Raw genomic sequence first — 27,218 nt, 5'->3', positions numbered from 1 at the left:
TGCTTCTTTTAGCATCTTTTATGTGAGATAACCTTTCCCATTCTTTCTTTCCTTTCCCCCTTTTCCTAATTCAATCCTCTTTCTCACCTCTTTATTTTTTTGGAGACAATCCCAACATTATTAACTCATGCATATGTCCCCAGTCTATATATACCCTTACTAATTGCCCTAATAAATCAAAAAGTTCTTAAAAGTTGTATCATCTTCCCAAATAAGAATGTGAACAGTTTAATATTATTGAGTTCCATATTATTTCCCTTTCATATTTACTTTTTTATGCTTCTCTTGAGTCTCCTGTTTGAATGTCAGATATTCTGTTCATCTCTTGTATTTTCATCAAGAATGTTTGCAAATTCTATTTCATTAAATATCCCATTTTCCCTGAAGAATTATAGTCAGTTTTGATAGGTAAGCTATTCTTGGTGGCAATCTTTGCTCATATGCCTTCCTTCTTTCCCTATTGCTCAATCTACTTTTTTAAGGGCCTCATTTTTATCAGTAAAGTTTGTACCTTTGGCCGTTTAACCAATTTTGCTTTGTAAGATCTTTTGAGTGAGGTTTTATAGCAGATGCCTATATTTGACTAATTTTATTTTAAAAATTATATTCTTCAGAATTCTCTCTCTCCCCTCTCTCTTCCCCCCTATTATATATATATATATATGTATATGTATATATATATGTATATAGTTTATATATAGCTATATAATATAGCTATACTATAATATTCAGCTAGGATAGCTGAAACACATGCACTCACCTCAGTGTCATATATTTCAAAATCCCCTACGTTTTCTTGGGCTGAGAAAGAAAGTTTCACTTCTATTTTTTTTTGTTATCTGTGTTGCTCTTGAATTTGATGTGGTATATTATTTTAAAGTTTTGAGAAACTCCTCCAACTTAGTTCCCCATCATTTTATCTTTTGATAACTAGAATTGAACATATAACATGTAGCTTCTTAGAACTTGAGATGTTCAATCACAATATTTATTTCAAAATCACTTTTTATAAAAACCATAACAAAGTTCCTTGTTTTTATTGTTCTTTAATTTCAGAAATTTGGAGCTTCTCTTGATTCTTTTCACTTTATAGGAGTGAGCCTGGGGGCTCATATAAGTGGATTTGTTGGACAAATGTTTAAGGGCCAACTAGGAAGAATTACAGGTAAGAGGTTTGTTTTTGTTTTTGTTTGTAAAAAATAATATTTATTTAAATGCATAATAAGAAAAAATAGAAAAAGAAAAACAGAAAAAGAAAAAAACAAAACAAAACTTTGTCATGTGCCCAGAACATCAGGGAGTATTCAAAATATGTAACAATAAATTTCTGTTTATGAAAACATATGCATATATCCTTATAGGTTGTTTTTTGTTCTTTTCTGTGCACTTTTAATTTTTATTTTTTCCTTTTTCATTCCTACCCCACCAGCCCCAAGCAGACTATCATTAAGCATGGGTATATATATTTGTGTGTGTGTGTGTGTGTGTGTGTGTGTGTGTGTGTGTGTATTTCACATACATACATTTACATACACATGCCTACTGGCATTTATACATATATAGACAAATATCTCAAAAAATATTAATATGGCTAATAAATAATATAGATTCATCCCGTGATTAAACTTATAAGTTTGACTTTGTCTGAGATCACTGATAACTAGTCTTACTTTTTTCTTAAGGAATTCTACTCCTGAATTATAGTGTTTGTGTATATATCTCTTATTTTTCTACCCTTGCTAACTCTTCTACTTTAGTTCTGTTCCTTGACTTGTCTTGATATTTCTTAACCTCCCCCCACCCATGGATCCTTCCTTTATCTTCTCCCTCCATCCTTTCCTTCCCTCTCTCCCTTTCCCCTTAATCTACACATCTTCTCCCACTGCCATAAATCTACATACCTTCTATATCTCACTTAATTCTATCCCTTCCCTCCTTATCTTTTTATGTTAGTAGGTTTTCAGAACTACCAGCCCTCTCATGCTTTCTAATGCCTCTGTATAGGTTCTTCCCCTACACTTCATTCATGTAGCATCATTACTATTTTTATCTTTTATTAGACAGTTTTGCTTTTTAGACTCAAATCATACTCAGTTCTGCAGCAATATTTCTTTTTAGCTACCAATTATCGATGTCAGTCTTTAAGATTTGGTGTAAATTTCCATGTTCAAAACATAAACAGTTTGTCCATGTTGAGTCCCTTGAGATTAATCTCTGATATTGGCTCTTGTGTATTAAATTTTTTATTAAGTTCAGACAAAATCCTGAAAATCTGAAAGTTCATGGAATGTTCTTTTTGTTTATTTAATATTATAGTTAGCTTTGCTGGATATAATATTGTTGACTGCAGGCCTAGTTCTTTTAATTGTGGATATATATTTTTTCAAGACTAGTTGTCTTTTTATTGAGGCTGCTGATAAATTCTGTACAATTCTACTTGTACCTCCAGAATAATTAAACTAGGTTTTTGTTGTTTTTGTTATTTCTTGTAATTTTTTTTTATCTGGAGGCTTTGAAATTTAGAAATAATATTCCCAATGTGCTTTCCATGTAGGATAAGGTGCTGATAAATAGTTTTTTTTTTCTATTTCTACTTTCCCCTCCTATTTTATAACTCTAGGACAATTTTCTTGGATAACTTCTTGCATTATTGTGTCAAGGTTCTTTTTTTGATCACAGCTTTCATGTAGTTCAATTATTTTTTTTTTCTTCTTGATCTGTTCTCCAGATCTATTGTTGCTAAACTTTTATTTAGTTACTTATATTTTTAATGTGAGATCTTTGTCAATAATAAGGGGAAAATACAAGTAACTTCTGAATTACCCCCAACCATATATATATGTTTATTTTATATATAATTTAAAATTTTTTTATGTGTACATGCATATCCAAATGTAAGCTCTTTCAGAGCAAAAACTTTTCATTTTCACCAGTACAGTTTTTGGCACATTAAGTAGCTATTAAAGAAATGCTCATTGTTAAGACTAATGTCAATATTCTCACCATAAATGGAAATAGGACATTCAGGAAGTTGCAACTAAATGGAACCATAGGTTCCATTGGTTCATAGATCTTGCTTTAGAATAGGAATTATTCTATATATAGGTATATACAGAATAGTATATACCCAAATCCAAAAAGACACTTTTGTTAGCCTACTTTTATTGGATTAGTTTCTTATTAAGGTTGGACTAAGTGGTCTTTTAAGTTATCATCCAATTGGGAAATTTTGTGACTACTCCTTTGAAATATATGTATCTGTACATGTATATATAGTACATGATAAACACATATATGTGTGTGTATTTATAAATATATACATTGGTGAATTTTGTCAAATTCTTCATAGTAATTTTTAAATGATAAAACTAATTCCTTATTTCATCAAAGAGAATAAATCCAACCCTTTATTTCACTGCATTATTTATACATTCCATTTCATTTGTCATGAGAATTTCTATATTTCTGTGGTTTGCTTCTCCAATAAAATGTTAATTCATTAGTTATTGGACAAAAATCATGTTTTGGGTTTATGAATGGTGTTTTAATGTTTATGAATGGTCTATCATTGGATACCTTGAGTCTGTATACCAGTGGATACATACAAATATATGTAGAAATGAATATTTCAGTAGAAACTTTATGTGTTGCCTTTTTAGGTCATATGCATGATTATCATATCCTAGATATGATTGAACTAAGTATTGAGAAGTTTGTCTCACTTAAAGTGAGTTTGGGATTATTCTTAGCATCTTCTGATTTCTTCTCAGATATTTTGTCAAAATGATTGAACAAGTAGAACACCTCAGAAAAATGTAGTTTTTTTATGGTGGTAAGCACATAGTTCTTTCTTGAACCTACACTAAAGACATACAGATTAATAGAATTTGTAGTTTACAAACTGATACCTCTTTAAATTATAAATGAGTTGTAGACTTTCACCAGTGTTTAAAGACTCCACATCTGTCAAGCTCCCTATATCAATAAAATCACAACTAAACAATAAAAAATAATTAAGTGTATTTTTTTAATTTGCTCTGAAATTAAAATTGCTATAATGAAAATTTTCTTTTTTGCATTTCAGGTCTTGATCCTGCAGGTCCATTTTTTTCTCAAAAACCACCACATAAAAGATTAGATTATACTGATGCACAATTTGTTGATGTCATTCATTCTGATAGCAATGGTAATAGTAAATTATATAATTTTTGCTTTCCTTTAACTATGAAAGCAATAACAGAAATTCTTGGCTCATAGAAAAAAGTAGAACCTTAGATGCATTGAGTGGACCTAATTGTGTGATTCTATATAAATTAAATATGCTTATTTTGTAACATGATTTTTTTAACTTAAAGCAGATAATTTAATTAGAACTGAATGTGAGTAACAAAATTTAGCAAAGGCATTTATAGAATTTTTGTGTTGTGTTGTTTAGTCCACAACTGAATATTTTGTTCAGTTCTAAATATCATATTTTACTAAGGACAGGTATAGTCTAGAGAATGTTCAGAAAACAATGATAAAGGTAATGAAGGACATAAAGATCATATCATGCATACATCAGTTGAAGAAACAAAGTATTCAAGTAGGGTTAAAACAAAGAAAGAAAATTATAGACAAATTTCCCTAATGAATATTATGTAAAAATTTTAAATAAAATATTATCAAAAAATTACAGCAAGTTATCCCCAGGATAATACACTATGACCAAGTAGGATTTATATCCGGAATGCAGGGCTGGTTCAATATTAGGAAAACTATTAGCATAATTGACTATATCAATAAGCAAACTAAAAAAAATCATATGCCTATTTCAATAGATTCAGAAAAAACATTTGACAAAATCCAAACCCCTACTAAAACACTAAAGAGCATAAAAATAAATAGAATTTTCCTAAGATGATCAATAGCATCTATTTATAACCATCAGTAAGCATCATATATAATGGGAATAAAATAGAACCATTCCCAATAAGATCAGGATTGAAACAATGTTGCCCATTATCACCATTACTATTCAATACTGTGTTGGAAATGTTAGTTTTGACAATAAGAGAAGAAAAATAAATTGAAGGAATTAGAGTAGGTAATTGTAGTGTCCTGCTTTCTAGCATTTCTGTTTGGGAGCCAAAATGAAGCATCTAGACTAGCTCTCTGGAGGATCTCTGGACCAGCCTTGGTTTTAGTGGAGGAATGAAGTTGTAGAGGGCCTCAGAAAGTGGAGGAACTCTGGGTAAGGTATAAGACCTGCTAGCCCAGAGTTCCCCCACTATATGTAGGCCTCTTAAGTAATGAGGAAACCAAATTATCACTCTTTGCAAATGATATACTTAGAGAATCCCAGAGAATCGATTAAAAAGCTATAAGAAAAAAAAATCACAATTTTAGCAAAGTTTCAGAATACAAAATAAATTCACATAAATCATCAGCATGTTTATATATCACAAAGTCCAGCAGCAAAAGATACAAAGAGAAATTCCATTTAAAATAACTGTAGATAATATAAAATATTTGGGAGTCTGCCTTCCAAGGCAAAGTCAGGAACTATATGAATACAATTACAAAATACTTTCCACAAAAATAAAGTCAGATCTAATCAACTAGAAAAATATGAAGTTCTCATGGGTAGGCCAAGCTAATATAATAAAAATGACAATACTACCTAAATTAATCACCTACCTAATTACTAATTACTAATACTACCTAATTAATAAATTAATCAGTGCCATACCAAATCAAAGAAATTATTTTACAGACTAGAAAAAAAAATAACAACAAAGTTCATCTGGAAGAACAGGAGGTTCAAAATTTCAAGAGAATTAATGAAAAAATTCAAATGAAGGTGGCCTAGCTGTACCAGACCTAAAATTTTATTATAAAGCAGCAGTCATCAAAACCATTTGGTATTAACTAAGAAATAGAGTTGTTGATCAATGGAATAAGTTAGGTTCCCAATAGTCAATCACTATGGTAATTTAGTGTTTGACAAACCCCAAATCCCAGCTTTTTGAATAAGAACTCATTATTTGAGAAAAATTGCTGGAAAAATTGGAAATTAGTATGGCAGAAACTAGACATTGACCCACATCTAATGCCCTATATCGATCAAGTCAAAATGGATTCATGATTTAGACATAGAGAGTAATATTATAAGCAAATTGGAAGAGCAAAGGAGAGTTTATCTTTTAAACATGTAGAAAAGGAAGGAATTTGTGGCTAAAGAACTGGAGTATATTATTAAATACAAAATGGATAATTTTAGTTGTATTAAATTAAAAGGTTTTTGTACAAACAAAACCAATGCAGACAAGATTAGAAGGAAAGCAATAAACTGGGGGGAAATTTTACATTTTAGAGTTTTGATAAAGGTCTCATTTCTAAAATATATAGAGAATTGACTCAAATTTATAAGAATTCAAGCAATTTTCCAATTAATAAGTGGTCAAAAGATATGAAAAGACAATTTGCAGATGAAGAAATTACAATTATTTCTAGTCAAATAAAAAAAATTAACAAATAGGTTGAGCTCAATTGGGGAATGGCTGAATAAGTTATGGTATATGAGTGTTATGGAATATTATTCTTCTATAAGAAGTGATCAGCAGGATGATTTCAGAGAGGCCTAGAGAGGTTTACATGAACTGATGCTAAGGAAGTGAGCAGAACCAGATCATAGTATATTTCAATAGCAAGATTATATGATGATCAATTCTGACACGTGGCTCTTTGCAACAATGAGATGATTCAGGCTAGTTCCAATAAGCTTGTGGGGAAGAGAACCATCTGCACCCAGAGAGAGTATTACAAAAACTAAATATCAATCACAACACATTATTTTCACTCTTTTTTGTTGTTGTTGTTGTTTGCTTTCATTTTGTTTTCTTTTTCATTTTTTCCTTTTTAATCTGATTATTCTTATGCAGCATAATTGTAGAAATATATATAGGAGAACTGCACATTTTTAACAGATATTGGATTATTTGCTGTCTAGGGAAGGGAGGGATAAAGGAAGGGAAAATTCGGAACACTAGGTTTTGCAAGGGTGAATGTTGAAAATTATGCATATATCTTGAAAATAAAAAGCTTTAATAATAAAAAAGAAAAGAAAAGAAGCAAGGTATTACTCTGAAGATTTAGAGGCAATAAGATAATTACTTTACTGTATTCAAAAGATTGTCAAGTGGACAATCCTAAATGGAAAAATTAGAAACAATGAGTGGAAGTGGAAGAGAGACAGAGTAAATATTGCTCATGTTGCATTAGAAAAATAGTGAAAAATATACAAAGAATTGAAAACGATTGATGGTTGATTTTTTTATTCATGTCATAAAATTATCCTTTTTATTTAAATGATGGTATTATGCAAGGCTTTTAAATTGTATATTTGATTTACTTATTATTTTAAATTAATCAGTTTTTTCTGTATGTGGTATGTCTGGTTTTTTTTCTTTAAATTTTATAACTGCTTTTTCTTTAGCTCTTGGAATCAAACAACCTTTGGGACATATAGATTTTTATCCAAATGGAGGAAAAACTCAACCTGGCTGCCCGAAATCAATATTTTCAGGTAAATCATTGATACTTTATTGAGAAAAAGTAGTTTTATGTTTAAGTTTAGATTAGATTAGAAATATAATTTGAAAATATAGACTCTTTCCCAGTATTCTTCAACCTTATTCCTGTCACATAGCCTTTGACCCAGCAACTCTGATCTGTTTCCTAAAAATTCTTGGCTCTGGGAATTTTATCTGGCTGTTTCCTATGTCTGGAATATACTCTATCCTCAAATTTAATTACTGGCTTCTCTGACTTTAAATTCTAAGTAAAATCTCATTTTCTACAGGAAGTTTTTCCCAATTTTCTTAATTATTTTCTATTTTTCCTGCTTGTAGCTTTTTTGTATCTTTTTTGCTTGCTGGTCATTTTCTCCATTAGATTATGAGCTTCTTGAGGACAAGGACTGTATTTTGCTTCTTTTTATATCCCCACTACTTAACATAGTTCCTGGAACATAGTAAGCACTTAACAAATACTTGTTGACTGATTAGCTATTCTTCACTGTAGGGGTCTTTTTGTAGTCTTCAATGTAGATCAATGGTAAGTGATATTATAATGGAGTTCTTCCATAATAAATGCCACTTTTAAATATTTTGCCTAATATCCAAGATAGGCTTTGCTTTAATTAGAATTCTGTACTAAAGTAAGAGGTTTCAATGTATGATTACAAAATAACTCAAGCTATTTAATGTAGTTTTTGAAAATCTTCAAAATGCTATGATACTTGAATTGGTATTACACAAATAATATAGTGCTCTACATACATTTAATAAATACCTAATATGCACTTAGCAAGTATTTAATAAAATTGATTGTACTAATGAGTTTAATATCAGAATGAACATAGATTTACTATTAGAATGTGACTATCATCATTTTATTAATAAAAATTCATTTGTGAGTTCATGATTAACCAACAAATATTAAACACTACATATATATTAACTATCTAAAATTAGAATTGAATGAAAATATCTGAGCCATAACAATAGCTGGTTTGCCTGTTCATACTCGCATTCAACAGTCTCATTATCAAAATGTATTTCCTGTTACATTTTCACTACACTCTAGATCCAGTTTGGTACAAGGAAAGAGTGAAGGATTTAGAATGAGAAGCTGTAAGTCCAAATCTTTCCTCTTTATCACAGATATGTGGCTTAGGAAAGTCATTTACGTTTTCTATATTTTAGCTTCATTATTTGTAAAAAATGAGAGGTTTAAAATTAGATGACCTCTGAAATTCACTGTATTTCCAAATCTACAGTTGACAAAATAGATAGCAATTAGCTACTATGGATATGGTAAATGGCAAAGGGAGGAAATAACTAATCTTAGTCTCATTATGTTACCACATCATCATGGACTGAATGAATGCCAACATGCCTGTGATAAAGTCTGATTTTTGGAATTGGGAAAGAATTGTTGACACAAATTCACTTTTTTCTCATAACGCAGACACATTTGTTCCCTGAAACAATTATATAGGTGGTAATAAGTTCCTAGTATATGTATAAAAGACTATACAAACACTGTAAGGTAGATGAACTCTAGCATAATGGTTATACCATAATAAAATTGTTTCTAGTTATAAAAAGCTTAAATGTGTCTATAAACCCTTGTAAAATGTGACACATTTGCCATATGAATTTTTCCAGTATTAATTGTGAATATAGCATTTTGCAGATGGATTTCTTTTTAAATAATATTTCTTTCCTTGCTCAAAATATTATGATCTCAGTTACAACCAACATTCAATTATTTACAAGGCATACAATTCAGAATTAACATTTTAATTTAACTGAATATTCACTTCATTATGTTTTTTCCTTTCAGGAACCTCATTTATTAAATGTGATCACCAAAGAGCTGTTTACTTGTTCATGACATCCTTGGAAACAAAATGTGATATAACTGCATATCCTTGCTATTCATACACGGATTATAGGAAAGGAAAATGTACCATTTGTGAAGAGTTTAAACCAAAACCATGTCCCAAACTAGGTAAGCATCATTTCACACAAATATTGTGTTTTGTGATAATAATTCATTTGTGACAACATTTTCATCAAAAGTGAAGATGTGTAGAATGCAATGCATTTATATATGAATTTTCAGGAGGGGTTTTAAAGAATGTTAGGATATTCCATCTCAGCATAAGAGGTAGTAGTTGCCATTGTGATATTCTGGTGATAGATATGGCAACAAATAAATTTTTCTAACTCTGTTTGATTTTTTTCTTAAAAGTACCCAATTCTTTATTATGTATTTGATAATGCTTACTGATGAATTAAAGGATTATTATGCTGGATAATGTGATACAGGCCTTATATTGGCATAGAAGAAAATAAATTTGACTTGGAGAAAGAAGTCTCAAGTTCAGTTGCCCACATGGACACTAAAATAGGCCCATTTGAATAGGCAACAATGTCTTTAAACCTTACTTTCCCTAATAGAAAACAGCAAATAAATGGGCTGTATAAATAGATAGATAGACAGACAAAAAGAATGGGGTATATAATACTTACATTATTTATACCAAAGAGATATAAGGAGAAAATGAAGGAGGGTCAAGTTTCAATAATCTATACAAATGATGGCTATTATGAGCATTTTACAGAGTTCTTGTGAGGAAAAATTGGAACAAATTTACATAAGTTCTTGCAAGACATCTAAGAGAAGTTTCTAGCATTCTTTTGAACAAATAGAGATATAGTATAGATGATAATAAAATTGCATGAATCCATGCATTTACTGGGTAAATGGCTGGAAGAAAATCATGACAAGTTAATATCATTTTGAGAGAAATCCTAAGTGAACTGACAGAAGAATCTGTATTTGACCCTTTATTTTTACATTTATTCGATAATTTGAATAACAGGCACAGCCCTTTGTCTATAAAATAAATGACAAAAAAGCTAGATGAATTAGATAATATCTTAACAGACTGGCATTGGGACAAATGTTATATGGTTATTTTTTAAAATATGAAATTTAATAAAGATAAATTTTAAAGTTAAATTAATATTTAAATTCAACATTTACTAAGATTATATTATTTATCAGATATTGTACTAAGCTCCTTGGATACAAAGACAAAAATAAAACAATTCCTAATTTCAAGGAGATTAACAAAAGTAAAATAAAGCAAAAGCAAAGTATTTTTAAAAGGGAGAGAGCATTAACAATTAGAGATATAAATACTGAAAGTCAGGAATTTTAGTTATGGACAATAATTTGTGTAAGTCCACAGATAAAAGAGGCTGAATATTACTTCATTGAATATTTAGTAGTCAAATTTGTTTTGACTGCACAGTGAAAGATTGAAAATAATATTAAATGAGTCTGAAAAGTTAGAAGGGAGAGAATAAAATCAACAACAACTAGAAACTTTTCATAATAGTCCAAGTGAGAGATCATGAGAGGAGCAATAACTATGGAGATCATGGTGCCCATTCAGCTGAATGCTCAGATGTTTTGATATCTTCATAATGCTGATATATACATATACAAATATAAGTATATGTGAATTATATATGTGTACATATTATGAATATTCACACATATACATATAAAACCATATTTAGAAATAAATATATTTGGAATGAGATAGGGTTTCTGGAACTAAAGGATACATGTAAAATTGCTATAATACTTGTGTGAATAGATTCACATGTGAAGGCAGTAAGTTGTAACTGTGGTTAGAGTGCCAGATCTCAAATCAAGAAGACCTGAATTCAAATGTGACTCCATAATCTACATTTTATGACCAAACAAGTCATTTAACCTGTCTGCCTCAGTTTCCTCAACTATAAAATGGTCACTGGGATGTCATGAGAATCAAATGAGTATATATTTATACACAATGTAACATAGTACATGACACATGGGCACTTAACAAATGCTATTTTCTTGCATTCACTTACTGCTTAGATTAATTTTTTTGGCAACAATTGTTGCTATTTGGGTAGAGTAGCAGTTATTTTCCTGATACATCATAGAGTGTTGTTAGCTTTGAAACCCAACAAGTGAATGCCTACTATTTACTAATCATTTGCTCAAAGTATTGAAAGTTTTCTTCATAGTAAGACCTCAGTGAATCGTTCTACATTTGAACAACAAAGATGCAATTTCTCTGTCCCTGAAATTGTGAATTATATATGCTCCTATTAATAGCTAATTCACATCCTCAGGAAATTTGTATCTCCAAATGTAGAGGAAAAAGAATTTTTCTTTTTGTACCCAGTTGGTATGCATATATGTTCATTATAAAGTTAATATTCCCAAGTACAAGATTTCAGTAAGTATCATCTTAGTGATTTGGATGCACTTTTCTATGAAGAGTTCAACAACATCTGCCAATTTAGCACAACTTTTGTTTGTGTGGTGTTTTAAATGGGTCACAGTAGAAAGCAATGTGCTGAGCATCTTTTCTAATTCTCTTATTACCACATGCTTACTAAGGGACAGAAAGGCTATTTGTGGTTTCATCCCTCACTTGCCCATAATGATGCCCATAATTATATTATGATGTTATTTTAATTTACTTTTACAGCATTAATAAATATAATGATACAAAAGTCTGACTACAAATGGAATAAAACCCTACAAGTTAAATTCCTTATATTTTCATTAAAATAAAAAAAAACCAATTTGTAATGTACAATTTAACAAAATAAAAAAGTAATTTATTTGCTCTTTGACTTCTAAATTCATAACTACCTATAAAGATTTGTTGGATTTACAAATATATACATGTATGATTATATATGTATATGATATGCATATGTACATACATATACAAGCACATAAATATATTTGTTTAATATATACTTTTTAAGACTTTTGTTTCCTTTTAATAATTCCTTTTTATGGCTCCAAATTATTCCAATATATTCATATAGGAAATATAAGAACTAGATCTATGATTTTATTTAGATGTCTCTTAGGTGCGAAAATTCTTTTTTACCAATGAAGCTTAGTACCTGCTCTGTAAACTTATAATCTTTTCATTTTCTAAAGCACAAAGAGGCTAATTGATTTGTAGTTGTCATTGATCACATAGCCAGTGATAACAGAGGCAAGATTTGAACCCAAGGATCTCTGACTTTGAAATCAACTCTCTATCCTCTACATCATAGTTGCCTTTATATTAATATAATATATTCAAATGTACTTCTTTAACTGTTTATATAGTCTATTTCTAGATTTTGTGCTTCATAAGAAAAATAATTATAGATATATTTGTTCAGTTAAGTATGCTTCACCCATATACCCACCAATACCCCAGGATAGCCCCAAAAGGAAATCACTGGGTCAAAGAGTATGACTATTTTTGCAACTCCAAATTATTTTCCAAAACTTTAGGATTGCCTACAATATTATCAACAATATAATTGCATGCTTGTTTCCATTTAGCCTCACAAACATCAAGTTCCATATTTTCTTCTATTTTGAAGTAATTTCAAATGTATTATAAACTATCTTAAACCTTAATCATTAGCAAAGTAGTAAATATTTTAAAATATACATAAAGCCAAACATTCCAAATTAGCTATCATTCCTTTTACAGTGCATACTACCAAAGGTCCATTTTTATGTTCTCTTTTGGTCTTCTTTTCCATATTTTAAATTTTGATTTTGTAATTTTACATAGCTGTAGTTAGTTATATTGCCTTGATTCTTTTCTTTTCCATAGAATAAATATAAGCTTTTTTGACATTAGGAGTTTGTGTTTTGTCTTTGTGTACAAATCTGATGAAACTTTACAAATAGTTGAGGAAAGAAAGAAAACAAAAGGTAAAAAAGAAAAAAAGAAGATATACCCAACTGATTGCAGATTTTCAAAAAATAGCAAAATAAGATTTTCTTAAATGAAAAAATGCAAAGAAATAGAAGAAAATAATATAATGGAAAAGATTTCTTCAAGAAAAACATATCGAAAGGGAAAATGTTATGCAAAAAATGAGCATGATAAAAGACAAAAATGGTAGAGGCTTAATAGAAACAGAAGAGATAAAGAAGAGATGGCAAGAATACACAAAAGAACTATGTTAAAAAGATTACTAATAACTAATCACTAATAACCACAATGGTGTAGTTACTGATCTAGAGCCTGACATTGAAGAGGATGAAGTCAAATGGAATTTAGGAAGCCTTACTGACATAAGGCTGATAACATGAGGGAATTCCAGGTTAATTATTTAAAATCCTAAAAGATGATGCTGTTAAAGTACTGCATTCAATATGCCAGCAAATTTGGAAAACTAAACAGTCATTAGAAACACTAAACTAGATTATATCAATCCTAAAGAATGGTATTAGGAACATTCAAATTTCTGAAAAATTACTCTAATTTCACATATCAGCAAAGTTATATTCAAGATTCTGATAGTTAAACTTCAGCAATATATGAACCAAGAATTATGAGAAGAAAATGTTGGTTCTAGATGAGACAGAAGAATTTCCAACATTCATTGGATTATTGGAAAAAGCAAGGAAATTCCAGGGAAAAGAATCTACTTCTGCTTCATTGACTACTCTAAAGCTTTTAACTGTATGGATCACAACAAAGTGTGGCAAGTCCTCAAAGAGATAACATGGGATAACTGGTGTAACTTTGAAAAAACACTAATACAAGGCTGTATGCTATAAACTTTATTTTACTTATATGCAGACTACATCATGCAAATATCAGACTGGATGAATCAAAATCCATAATTTAAGTTTCCAGGAGAAATATCAATAATCTCAGAGATATAGATGACATCTCTCTGATGGCAGAAAATGAAGAGGAATTAAGAAGCCTCTTGAAAAGAGTCAAAGAGGAAATTGTAAAAGCTGGCTTGAAACTCACCATTAAAAAACTAAAATCTTGGCAACTAATCCTATCACTTTCTAGCAAATAAAGGGGGAGGGGGAAATGGAAGCAGTGTTAGGTTTTGCATTTTTGGACTCTAAGATCACTGCAGATGGTGAGTCTAGCCATGAAATTAAAAGACACTTGCCCTTTGAAGAAATATAGAATGTCTGGAAAGCATATTAAAAAGAAAGCTTGTCAGATTCTATGGTTAAAGATATGGTTTTTCCAGTAGCAATATATTTTAATCAATGATTTTGAATTGTGGTTCTGGAGAATACTTTGTAGAGCAATTTGAAACAGCAAGAAGATCAAATCAATTATAAAGAAATTAATTCAGATTATTCACTAGAAAGTCAAATATTGTAGCTGAAGTTTAAATACTTTGATCACATAACATCCAAACAGCAAGACTCATTGGAAAAGATCCTGATATTGTGAAAAACTGAAAGCAAAAGAAAAAGGGGACAGAAGAGAATGTGATGGGTACATATATGGAAAAAACAAATATGACCTTGGTCAAACTTCAAGACATAGTGGAGGATAGATGGACTTGGAATACTATGGTCTATGGGATTACAAAGAGCTAGATATGACTGAACAATTGAATGATAACATTCAAATACCTAGCAAAGACCTTGAAGATAATAGGTTAACAAACATTCGTGGATTGATTCATTTACTTTGTCTCATACCGTTATGCCTTTTATGTTTCTTTGTATTTCTTATATTTATTATTTGTTTCTTATAAATTAGTGAATGAAAAAAGCAGTTTTCAAATATATACTAAGCCCTAGGGGTATACATAAAAAAGGAAACCATTCCTTCTCAAGGAACTCACATTTTAACATGAGGATCCAATATAATTGATAAATTTCAATTCCAAATCAGATAGAAAGGCCCTAACGTCCTTTGGGTGCAGCAATGAAGCATATGATAGTGCATTTTCCATAATATCATTTCTACTGATATTGCTATGGAAACATTTGACAATGCCAAGGATTTTTGTAATGAGAACTTTGTTTTCTGGTCTTCATTAATTGTGGCTGCTAAAGAGTCAGGTGCTACAGTACCCACAGAAGCAACTGCCAAGAGTTCTTTCCCTGATGATGAGTATTAGTCTGGGATGGTAGCAAAATGGTGGTTGGTTACCTCCATAGTTCTGGAGCTTTTCAGTGACACATGGTGAGTTATTTAGTATTAATCATGGCATGGGAAATTAACAGTTTCTCCACAGCAATTGCTCTCTTGAAGGATGGATGTGGAGCCTGAACTAGAAGCAGAACTTGTGGTCTTGGAAGAATTGTTATTCTCAATACTCTTGGATTCAAAGCTCAGGACTATCTGTAATGGCATCTGAAAGGAGATGGTGGGTGAAAATGTAAAATGGTTTGGCTTGCTTGGAATAAGGTATTACCTGTTTCTTCACCAAGTGACTTAAGCTAGGCTGACTTATCTAAAGAAAGTCAAGTTAGATCAAAATCTAAACTTTTATCATTGAGAATAAGTATGAGTAATTCATTAACATCCAAACAGCAAATACTCAAGAATTCACTATTTAGAATTTATCATTGTGATACAAAAATTTTAACTATATTCATGTTACATAGTTTTATTTAGTCAACTACTCCCCAATTATTAAACAAATGAGTAATTTTCCATTTTTCACAATTATGAGCAAAAATGTTTTGATCAATATTTTAGAAATTTAAAGCTGAAAGGGATTTCATATAGTCTAATATTCCTATTTTAGAGAGAAAAAAGTAAGCTTCAAAGTATTTGCCTATTATTAAAATATTGGAAAAGTAGGACTAGAGTACAGATCTCCTGATTCTTTTTGATACATCATGTGAGAGTTTGAGAAGATAAAAGTGAATAAAATTAATATTTGGTAAATTTGGAGATTATCTTGAAAGTTGATTGCAAGATTAATACAATGAAATATTACTAATTTGCTCCATTAAATTTATTCAAAATGTCAATTAGCAGAGACCTAGTCACAATATAATACCAAGAACCTTGGCATACATACCATACAGCTATATACAATATGAAGGGCTTAGAGTATTTTGAAGAAACAGGACTTCTCTGTAAACTACTGTCAGTTCAAAAGAGCTGATTTTCTATTTCAATCATTTTTTCTTCTCCTTCAAATATTCTGTCTCATAGCTTATTTCCATTGCAGCCATATTTAAGGTTTACATACTTCAAATTGCAGGTTATTATGTGGACCAGTGGAAAGACATTTTAATTAAAAGGCAGCCTCCTGGAACGAATGTTTATTTTGATACCACTAACAAGGAGCCATTCTGTAGTAAGTTGTAAACTTTGTAAAAACATCTTTTATATTCATACTTTATTCTAGCCACTTATTCTATCATCCTTCAAAACACAAGATCCTTTCAGAAGGAGTTGAACTAAATTATTATGAATATTAGATTTATAAAGATTGTATTATTATATGAAAGATGACAAATTATGTTTATATTTAAAGAATCTATGACTTTGTCAGCATAGGTACTCTTATAAAAATTAATGGATGATCTTTAAGAGTTGATTCACTTAAAAAAATGCATCATTCTTCGATAGATATAATTAGATTATATAGATTAGATATAATCACGAACCTATAAGAAATGAGATAGGCTGATCCTCAAGCATCAAACATCATTATGCTCACAATCAGAGCCTTTTCAAGACAGTAGTGCTTAAAGAATTATGGTTAGATTTTTTTACACAGATTTTGGGAATTTAGAATTATTACCATATGTATCAGACACTAAAGAAAGCTGTTGAATTGTAAAGTTCTTTGTTTCTACCAGAACAAAATATAATGAAGAATTTATCATTATTTTAAAAATTCAGGCAAATCAAAAGATTGACATTTTGCTAATTTTAAGTCCAACAAATACATTTCCTATTTTGTAATATATATATATATAAACTATAATGTTTCCTTAGCTCTTCTGTACAGAAACTGCCTAAGAAGATAAAAATATCTTGAGTGAACAATAATCTTTATTTTTAATTTTAACTTTAATTCCTTATTTTTAATTTATGAATTTATAATAGTCAAAATGACTTGGTTACTCAAATTCATTCTTAAAACAATATTGCTGTTACTGTGTAGGATGTTTTCTTGATTCTATTTACTATACTCTTCATCATTTTGGGCAAGTTTTTCCATGCTTTTCTAAGATTTTTGAGCTTATTATTTTTTATAGCACAGTAGTATTCCATCACAATCATTCACTACAACTTATTCAGCCAATTCTCAGTTGATACAGATCCCTGCAGTTTTCAGTTCTTTGACATCGCAAAGAAAGCTGCTATAAATATCCCATTCACATTCAAAGTTATAATTTCTGTTTCTGAGTTTCCCTTCATCTTATTTTTACTCATTATTTTCTTTCTCAGCCTGTTTTTATTCTATCACTGTTATCTTATCATCTTCCCCCACCCTCTCACTCCCCATCTCACCCACACTTATACAAACTTTTCTTTATCCCATTCATTTATCATTTTACTTTCCAATCATTTCTTCAACCTTTTATAATTTTTCACTTTTTAAGTGATTCTATTTTCCATAAGGTTTTGGAGAATCTCAACTACTAAGGGTGATGGCTTCTATTGCTTTCATCTTTTTTGGTTTTTGTTATTGTTGAACACTCCTTTCCCCCTCAATAATATTTTCCTCTTGGTTTTTGTGACATCTCTCTCCCTTGGTTATCCTTCCTCCTATTTGACTATTCCTTTTCACTTTACATTTTTGGATTATTATAAAGTCACCACTACTAAAGTGTAAATGGTTCCTATTTTCTTGACTTTCTTCTTCTTCTATTCTATCCATTTCAGTATTCTCATATATTTTTTGAGTTAAATTATTATTTCTATTTAAATAACTCCCAATGCTAGATGCCTATACTATTCTCTTGAAATTAATACCTATGTTACCTGCTTTAACATTTTCAATTATTTATTCCATTGCTATCTCGAACTCAGCATAAATAAAGCAGCTTATTTTCACTTAAACCCATCCTCTCTCAAAGCTTCTCTCTTCTTTTAGAAAGTGCCAGCATCCTATCAGTCATCAAGTTTATAATTGTTTTAACTTTTATGACACTGAAGGAAGCATGGGATTATGAATCTTACCTTTTTTCATCTTTTCTTGAATCCATCTTTTCTTTCATGACCAAAGAGGAATGTATAAGATTGCAGTGTGTAAAATAATTATTTCCTTAATTTTGTCCAGAAGGAGCTTTACCTACCTTTTTAGCCCTAAAAACCTTTGCATTGTGGTAGAAACATTTAAATAACAATTCCCTATCCCTAATACATGAATTCATGAAGGAGATGTTTCTCTGTTAAAACCATGATTTAGTCATAAAATTGAGTCATAATGTGTTTTCTAATTTTTAGAAATCTGTCTCCTAAAGTTAGTAATTTTAAAGGCCTACATTGTACTTCCTCTCTAACTTGAAATTTCACAGTATTCAACTGTGTTAGATTCTTCAGACACTTGTTCCTATATAAGAGCATAATTGGTGAAGATGTCTTCTCATTATTTAGGATTAAAAGATTATAAGTCAGAACATAAGAAATTAAATGCTTTATTAAGAATCCAAGTCAACTCTCCCAGTATCTACCAAGATCCCATAGATCTTGGTAGAAACAAACATTCAATCCATTTCACTATATAGTAACACAAAAAAATAATAAGAATTTAATTTAAGGCAGCATGCTTCTCTCAATGTGATGATTTCATGATCTCAAACAAAGCAAAAGTGGAAATTAGGAGATAGGTGGGAAAAATACATTTTGCTAAAATGTGCCATACTTATTGAAGTAACATCAATAAATTTTACAGCAAGTCTCTTTAAGGTCTCATCTCTCAAACATACGACTATAGAACTAAGTCAAATTTGAAAAAATAAGAGTCATTCCCCAATTGATAAATAATCAAAGGATATAAAAACAGTTTTCATAAGGAGAAATCAGACCTATCTATGGTCATATAAAAATGCTATATTAGTTAGAGAAATTCAAATTAAAACTACTCTGAGATACCACCCTACAGACTCAAAAATTATAAATGCTGGAGGGGAAAAAAACAGGTACACTAATGAACCACTGATAAAGTAATGAACTGGTCTTACCAAAGGACTATGAAAACTGGGCATACATAGGACCACTGTCAGGTCTGTATCCCAAAGAGAAAAAAGAAAAATAAAAAAAGACATGTATAAAATATGTATAGCAACTCTTTTGTGGTGGCAAAGAACTGGAAATTGAGGAGATGCTTATAATTTGGAGAATGGTCAGACAGTTAAGATGTTTAACTGTAATAGAGTACTATTGTGCTATAAGAAAAAATGAAGTGGGAAGTTTCAAAAAAAATTAATGGTAAGACATATAAATTGATGCAAAATAAAATGAGAAACACTTGGAAATCATTGGCACACTAAAAGCAATGTTGAAATGATTATCAATTGTAAAAGACTCAAAGACAACTTCAAAAGACTCATGATGAAAAACTGCTATTCATTTCCAGAGAGAGAATTGATTAAGTCTGAATGCTAGTGGAAGTATAATCTTCTTTATATTCTTTATTTTTTTTTAATATGGCTAATAGTGAAATGTTTTGCATGCTTTTACATGCATAGTTGATATCATATCACTTGCTTTCTCAGTGAGAGGTAGAAGAAGTGAAAGAAGGAAAGAATTTAGAACTCAAAATTTAAAAAGAAAAAGAATGTTAAGAGCAATAATAATTTTTTTTAAATGAACTTAACTTATAAGATTTAAATCCATCATTATATTTCTAGTGTTGACATAAATTTGAAACTATATATTTTGTTTTTCAGTGTATAATTATATTCTTGATGTTGTTTTTTTGGAGAATATTACAAGGAAAGGTTATATGAAAATTAAATTAATAGATATATATGGGAAAGCAGAAGAATCAAAAATCAAGAGGTAAGTAATACAAATTTGCAAAAACACTGAATCTGAGATTTGGAAGGAACCTCAATGATTGTCTAGTTTAACTCATATAAAAAGAGGAATTTCCACTGTAATATATTTAATATTCCAGTTACTAACTGAAGAATACAACAAAGAGGGAAGACATCACTTCTCCAGACCCTCCTTTCTATTTTTGGACATTGCTAATTGTTAGGAAGTTTTTCTTACATCAAATTTACTATTGCTTCTTGCAAATGTCACCCATAATTCTTTGGATTATTGCTCTTTAGTCAAAAAGAAATCTAATTTCTATTCAACAAAATTAAACCCTTGAGGACAGCTACACTTTTTCCATACTGTATCTTCTCTCCTTCAAGGAAAAAAAAATCTATTTCTTTCACCTGAAATTCAGATTACATAGATACTAGGCCCTTTCACTATCCTAATGTCATCCTCTAGGTACTTGTCATTTTATTAATATCTTTCTTAGGGACAACAGCACCCACAACTAAACACAACAATCCAAATGATGCCTGAGGAAGACAAAATTGAGTAAATTATTACCTATTCCTATACCTCTCTTACTGCAGCCAAAAATCCCACTAGTTTTTATTATTTTTTTTGTTTGTCTGGGATCACAGTGTTGATATATTGAGTTTGCAGGCCCCTAAAACTCCCATTACTTTTTCCAAAAATATATTGTTTAGTAATCTAATATTCCTAAGATTTACTTTAATACTATTTACATATGTGTATATGTGTGTAGAGGCTTTCTATATACATGTATATTTGCATATATTTATACATGCATACATACATATATATATATATATATATATGAAAGCCCTTGCTTTTTTTCTACTGAATTCATATAATTAGATTTAACCTATGCTCCAGCCCAGAGGTGTCAAACTCACAGCTTTTTCTATTAAAAAAAATCTGCCTGGAAGCAGATAAAAATATAATTGAGAAATATTTAATAAAATAAATTACAATACATGTTAATCTATGTTTTTTCTAAGTCAGTATGAGGCCAGCAGGAATCAATCTCTGATGGAGTTTGATACAATTGCTCAAATTCAAAAGATCAAAAGATGCTCTTTTGCATCTTGACTCTGACAGCCACTTTGTCTGCTATCCCTTTTACTTTTGTGACAGTTGCAAATTTGGTGAACATGTCATTTTTAACCTTTCCCAAATCATTGATAAAAATGTTAAATGGGACTGTGACAAACAAAGATTCCTGAGATACTCCACCAGAGAACTCTTATCATGCTGTTATTGAGCCATTAATAATTCTTTTTTGAAAGGGCCTGTCTAAACAGCTCTGTATCCATATAATTGTATCATTCTTAACATATAACTCTTTATCTGCTTTTGAAAAATCGAATAAATTGTATCCATGACATTCTCATCATCTCCTAATTTAGAAACTTGTAAAAAAGCACAGGAAAACTTTGTTACTCTATGATAATTTATAATTGATTAAGCCCCTTTTTGTTTGCCTTCCATTTTCAAATGTTCTCCAACCATCTCTTTAATGATCCCTCATCCAATTATCCCAAGAATTAAATCATGTTCATGGGATTATACCTTCTAGAATATATTCTATTTCCTTTTTTGAAAATTGGGTAAACTTTCATTAATCTTGTAATATTCCTGATATTTTACATGATTTTGAAAATATCATTGACAATGTCTCAACAAACACATCTACTAGTTCTCTCAGGATTGGGAGATATCAATCACCTCAGTTAAGTGATTTGAATTCGTCAAAGAAAAATAGATATTCTTTAACTATTAATCTAGATTATATTGGATATCCCCTTCCTCTTAAGTCATTTTTCTTGGCAGAGAAAAATGGAAATGAAATGATATTTGAGCAGCTTCATTTTCATCTTGTTGCCAATTATAACCATCAAATTCAACCCAAATAAAAATTCCTTTTTTATGTTCCTTTTTCTCACTATATATTTTACAATAAAATAGAGGAAACAGAAGACCCACATTTTTCTTAACCTTAGCTTCTCTTGTTAGGCTCAGGTCATTTTGAGCATTCTTGATAGTTTTTAATAGTACTGTGTCATGCTCTATTTTTCCACAATTAACTTGACTTCACCTTCAGCATTTCTTCAGTTATTGGATTTCCTAATACAAGATGCTGAATATAGAATGCTAATATCCAGAATCATAGTTCTGCCATGCATTTCATCCCCAACAGATTTTGGTGATGCCTATGTGATTAACTTTGTCTCCTTGTCTCAGTCAGCTTGTTCTTTTCACTACTTAATCTTTGGGAATTTTGTATACATGCTTGAGGATATGGTTTTACTATTAGCTCCATTCTTGGATTTTGTCCCTTATGAACTTCTGCATATCTCAATTGCTATTCTGTTTTGTTTGTAATTGCTCATTATGATAGTTAATTTTTATAACGCACATAGACAAATCTTCTTCCTTCTTTTAAAACACTGTTTTGATTAGATTATCAAGAGTATATTATTATATCTCTGATCAGAGAATTTTCATCCTTTTAAAGAAGTGATCCAGAAGTTCAAATTTTCTTCTTAGACACAATTTTCATAGCTAACTCTTCCCTTTCCAAATTAATTTTCCTTTTCAATATATTTTGCCTTCAATAGCAACAGTGATGAAAACATATGTACCCCTGTAGTCTTAAATTTCATGCCCAAGTTTCATAATTATTGACAATACTTCTCAGATTTCTTCTGGGAATGCCATTTGTACCCATACAAATCATCAGAAATAAGTAGTCTTCATTTTGCTGCCTCCTGGAACATATATAACTGTCACTGAAATGTGGCAAAAATACAAACATTGTACTTAAAGTATTGCTTTTCCCATGACATTTTACCTTCTATTTCAAACTACAAGTCAAAGATTTATTCATATAAGTGAAATACAATAGCAATTTGACTTAAATTCAATCAATATATATGCATATTTAAGAAAGATAGTGTTCTCTGAAGAGCAGTAGTTTGCTTTTAACTGAAGTATCTAATTTTATCTTTAATAAATTCTTTTAATGTTATTATGACTCTTAAAATTATGTATCAATTTGAAATGTTATGTCCACATTTTTTTAAATGGAAAGAATTTCAAAAGCTAAGAAAGTTGAATCCTTTTAAAGAATAGAACATCGTAAAAAAAAATTCATATTACTGCTATGATAAATGGAGCATCATTTTTTTCATGGAAAGCTGCAATCTTAAATGCTAACTTTATTTTTTCCATAACAAGTGATAATAAGTTAATTTACTTAATATTTTTCTATAATTGATATTATATATAAATTTTGTCATTAGTTATAAATGTGACATTTATCAAATTGGGGGAAAAGAGACTGTTAATTTAATACTAAATACTTTTGATATGTAAAATTACTTCCTATTTTTTGTTAAGATTATATAATTCACTTCTTTCATCATTAGGCATAACTAGTTTTGCTCTATTTAAGATTAATGTCTTTATCTTAAATCACAAATGATGATGTGTTCTGTTTTCTATCTAGTTACTTGGCAACATATCCTATCTATGAAAAAGTCAGTATTCTTGCTGGATTTTACTATGACTTTAAAGACATTTCAAAAATTGTTTTGACCTATTCTCAAAAGAATGCAAAACTTAAATGTTTTAAATGCAAATACAAGATTCATCGTATAAAATTAAGATCACTTACAAATCCAGAAAGGTAACGTATACAATATGTATGGTGGGTTTTCATTTGGGAATTTGTTTTTAAATTTGAGCTAGTTATCCATTTGCTTAGTGACTTGGTGGGAAAGTGTTTTTTTTTTTTTTTTTTTTTTTTTTTACTTTTTCATGTCTGATCAAGAAACTACTATCTTTATGTCTTAAGATGTGGTACAGAAGTTCAAATCCTATGCTCAGACACAAACTGCATAACCAACTATTCATTTCCCAAATGAATTTTCCTCATCTGTACCTTTTGCTTTTGACAGACAACAGTGAAGAAATATAAATATTTCCCTATATATTTCCCCCAAACATTTACATTCTAAATTATCTGCTTTGGTAGCCAACCCGTACTCTACATGTAATGCTATGGAAAACTTTTATTGTAATGTCATATGTGTCACAGGGGAAGACTTTGTAGAAATTGAGAATCTTTGAATTATAACTACATTTAGATACTATCTACATCATTAAGGAAAGAAAACATAAAGTAACCTTTACCCATTAAACCAGAACAAATATACTTTAATTTACACATGAATATGTTCCATGAAATTTTGATCTGATAAAAATTTCATACATGAAATAATTTTAAATTCAAAAAGGGGTCTTATAATTTTTAAGTAGTAGTTTACATTTAAATTGTGCTTTTACAATTAATAAACATTTTACAAACACTTTCATTTGAAACTCACAAAACTCTGAAATTGGTAGAGAAACTCATTATCACCATTTTATGGATGAAGAAACAATTGCCTGAAAGATTAATGGCTTGCCCAAGTGGTAAGTGGTATATTTAGGAGTAGAACTTGGTCTTCTCAAGTTCAGTGCCGACCTGAGTGTTGAACACTTTTAAATTTAGACTTTTAAACTCTGTTTAGAAAAAGAGATGAGTCTAACTAATTTCCTATATCACATTCTAATCTTTACATAAATAATTATTCAAATATTTGAAGAAAAAATGGACTTTACCTGAATATATAAATATTTACTTGATGCTACATTTCATTTCCTGTTGCATAAATCTTGCCCGACCAAAATTTTTAAGTCAAAAGGGGATTTCAACAGAGCTTTAATGATGTATAGAATTCCAATTTACATGTACAAAGATCGTTTTAATAGAAGGGTAGTGACATAATCAATAAAAAATAAGGAAAAATTTTTAAAATATTTTAGGAATCAGTGATTATACCGGTTTGAGGGAACTGTGGGATTAAGCAGCAATATGGTTGGACAAACATAAGAAAGTGCACTAAAGCCAGATGGTAGAGAATTTTAAATTTCAAACTGAAGAATGTAGATTTTCAAGAGTATTCTATAAGAAATATGAATAATAAAGAATAAAAAAATAAAGAGAATGACATGATTAGATAGCATGGTTCATTTAAATCACCACCATTACCACTACTTCTATTACTAAAATTGCTACCATTACTTAACAATTCCATAGTCCTTTAAAATTTGCAATGGAATTTGTATATATCATCTCATTTGTTAATATGTAATAGAAAGCACTGGATTTTGAATCAAAAGAAATAACAGTTTATAATTTGACATTGATACTTCTAAACCCTATGGCCTTAAGCAAGTTAGTCATTTGACATCAGTCATCTAACCTCAGTTAGGCATTTGTTTATTAGTCACTTAACCAGTTAGTCATTTAACCTCAGTGGCTATTATATATTTATTTATAAAATGAGGGAGTTGAACTAGGTGCCTACTAAGGTGTACAAAATCTTATAGAAATGAAGTGTCAGGTATTAAAAATGTCCAAGTAAAAAGGACATTTTGACTAGATTATGTGAACCATAATAATATATAGTATCTCTGGAAAGGTAGGTTGTGACCAAATTGTGAAGGGTCTTAAATGTTAAATATAAAATTTATGTTTCTTCCTATAAATAACAAGAATACACTAGATTTATTAAGTATAAGAATGACATGGTCAGAACTGCATTTTAGAAAATTCATTGTGGTATTGATGTTGGGGATGGATTATAGTGGAATTAGATAAAGCAGAATAACTAATCAGAAATCATTGCAGTAGTTTAAGTGAAATATGACGATAGCCATAACTATGCTGGTGGCTATCTAGAGAGAAAGAGTGCATGAAGAAAGCATATGTATAAAGAAAGGGTGTATGAAGAGAAAGTAATGTAGAAGTAAAGTTTTTATTTAATTATTTATCTCTTCCTTCATTTTTTTTTAGGTGTTCATGCAATCCTCACACAAAATTAATTTTTTTTCCTTTAAGTTTTTTCTACTATGTAGCATTTTGGGGGTGGTATAATCAAAATAGTATCAGACTAGGAGTTGGAGAGACCTGAGTTCAAATCTGGTCTCAGACTTTTACTAACTGTATGACCCTAAGTAAATCACTTAACTCTTTTTGACTCAGTTTCCTTATCTGTAAAATAAGGTGGAGAAAAAATTGGCAAATCACTTCAATATCTTTGCAAGGACAACCCTAGATGGGGTCACAAAGAATAAGACAGTTGAAATAAGTGAATAACAAGGAAAATGTAAAAAACAATAACATTTTCATTACATAGCTCAAAATGTTGGTTTAAGAAGAACTACTTTGTAAATAGATGTAGTTATTATTACAGCAGTTAAAAAACACACACCACTGTGACAGTAAGTGCAGGCTAAAATATAATAGGGAGAGACATCAGTCAAGAAAACCAATTAAGAAAATTATTGACATAATAGAGATATCAGGTAACAAGAACCTGTTACGAACAGTAGTGAATTTGAGAAGGGAAGGGATAGATATTAAATACTTTGTAAAGAAAGAACTGATAGGTAGTGTGACAATGGAAAGAATGAAGATTTGAAATTAGTAGCTAAAATGTTCTTTATCATCTCCATAACTTTGGGTTTGATGTTTCCCTAGATATAAAATGATGAGGCTGGATCAAGCAATCACTAAGGCCCAATGTAGAGATGTAGAACTTATATAAGATATAGATAGATAGAGATATAGAGAAGATAAGAACTTAATCTATATGTCTTAGTGACTAATGAAATGTAGCAATGAGGAGGGGCAAGAAACTATTAGAATTTAGGTATTAGAGTCTGTAGTAAATCATTTTTATGTAGTAAGTCATTTTTATAATTTTAT

General features: G+C 29.9%; 1 protein-coding gene across 1 annotated transcript in view; it reads left to right on the top strand.

Moving 5' to 3' along the window:
* LOC127557851 (lipase member I-like) overlaps window positions 1-27,218 on the top strand; it is a 43,114-nt gene that overhangs the window by 9,347 nt on the left and 6,549 nt on the right. Inside the window, exons 2-8 of the mRNA XM_051991137.1 lie at window positions 1,057-1,165; window positions 4,085-4,186; window positions 7,478-7,567; window positions 9,391-9,558; window positions 16,632-16,727; window positions 20,278-20,389; window positions 23,910-24,089. Of these exons, the coding sequence (XP_051847097.1) occupies window positions 1,057-1,165; window positions 4,085-4,186; window positions 7,478-7,567; window positions 9,391-9,558; window positions 16,632-16,727; window positions 20,278-20,389; window positions 23,910-24,089 (857 nt within the window). The remainder of the gene's footprint in view (window positions 1-1,056; window positions 1,166-4,084; window positions 4,187-7,477; window positions 7,568-9,390; window positions 9,559-16,631; window positions 16,728-20,277; window positions 20,390-23,909; window positions 24,090-27,218) is intronic.

Source organism: Antechinus flavipes, chromosome 3 (assembly GCF_016432865.1).
Source record: "Antechinus flavipes isolate AdamAnt ecotype Samford, QLD, Australia chromosome 3, AdamAnt_v2, whole genome shotgun sequence".
NCBI lineage: Eukaryota > Metazoa > Chordata > Mammalia > Dasyuromorphia > Dasyuridae > Antechinus > Antechinus flavipes.
Note: the sequence above shows the minus strand (reverse complement) of the source record. Positions and strands in the feature narration are given on the sequence as shown.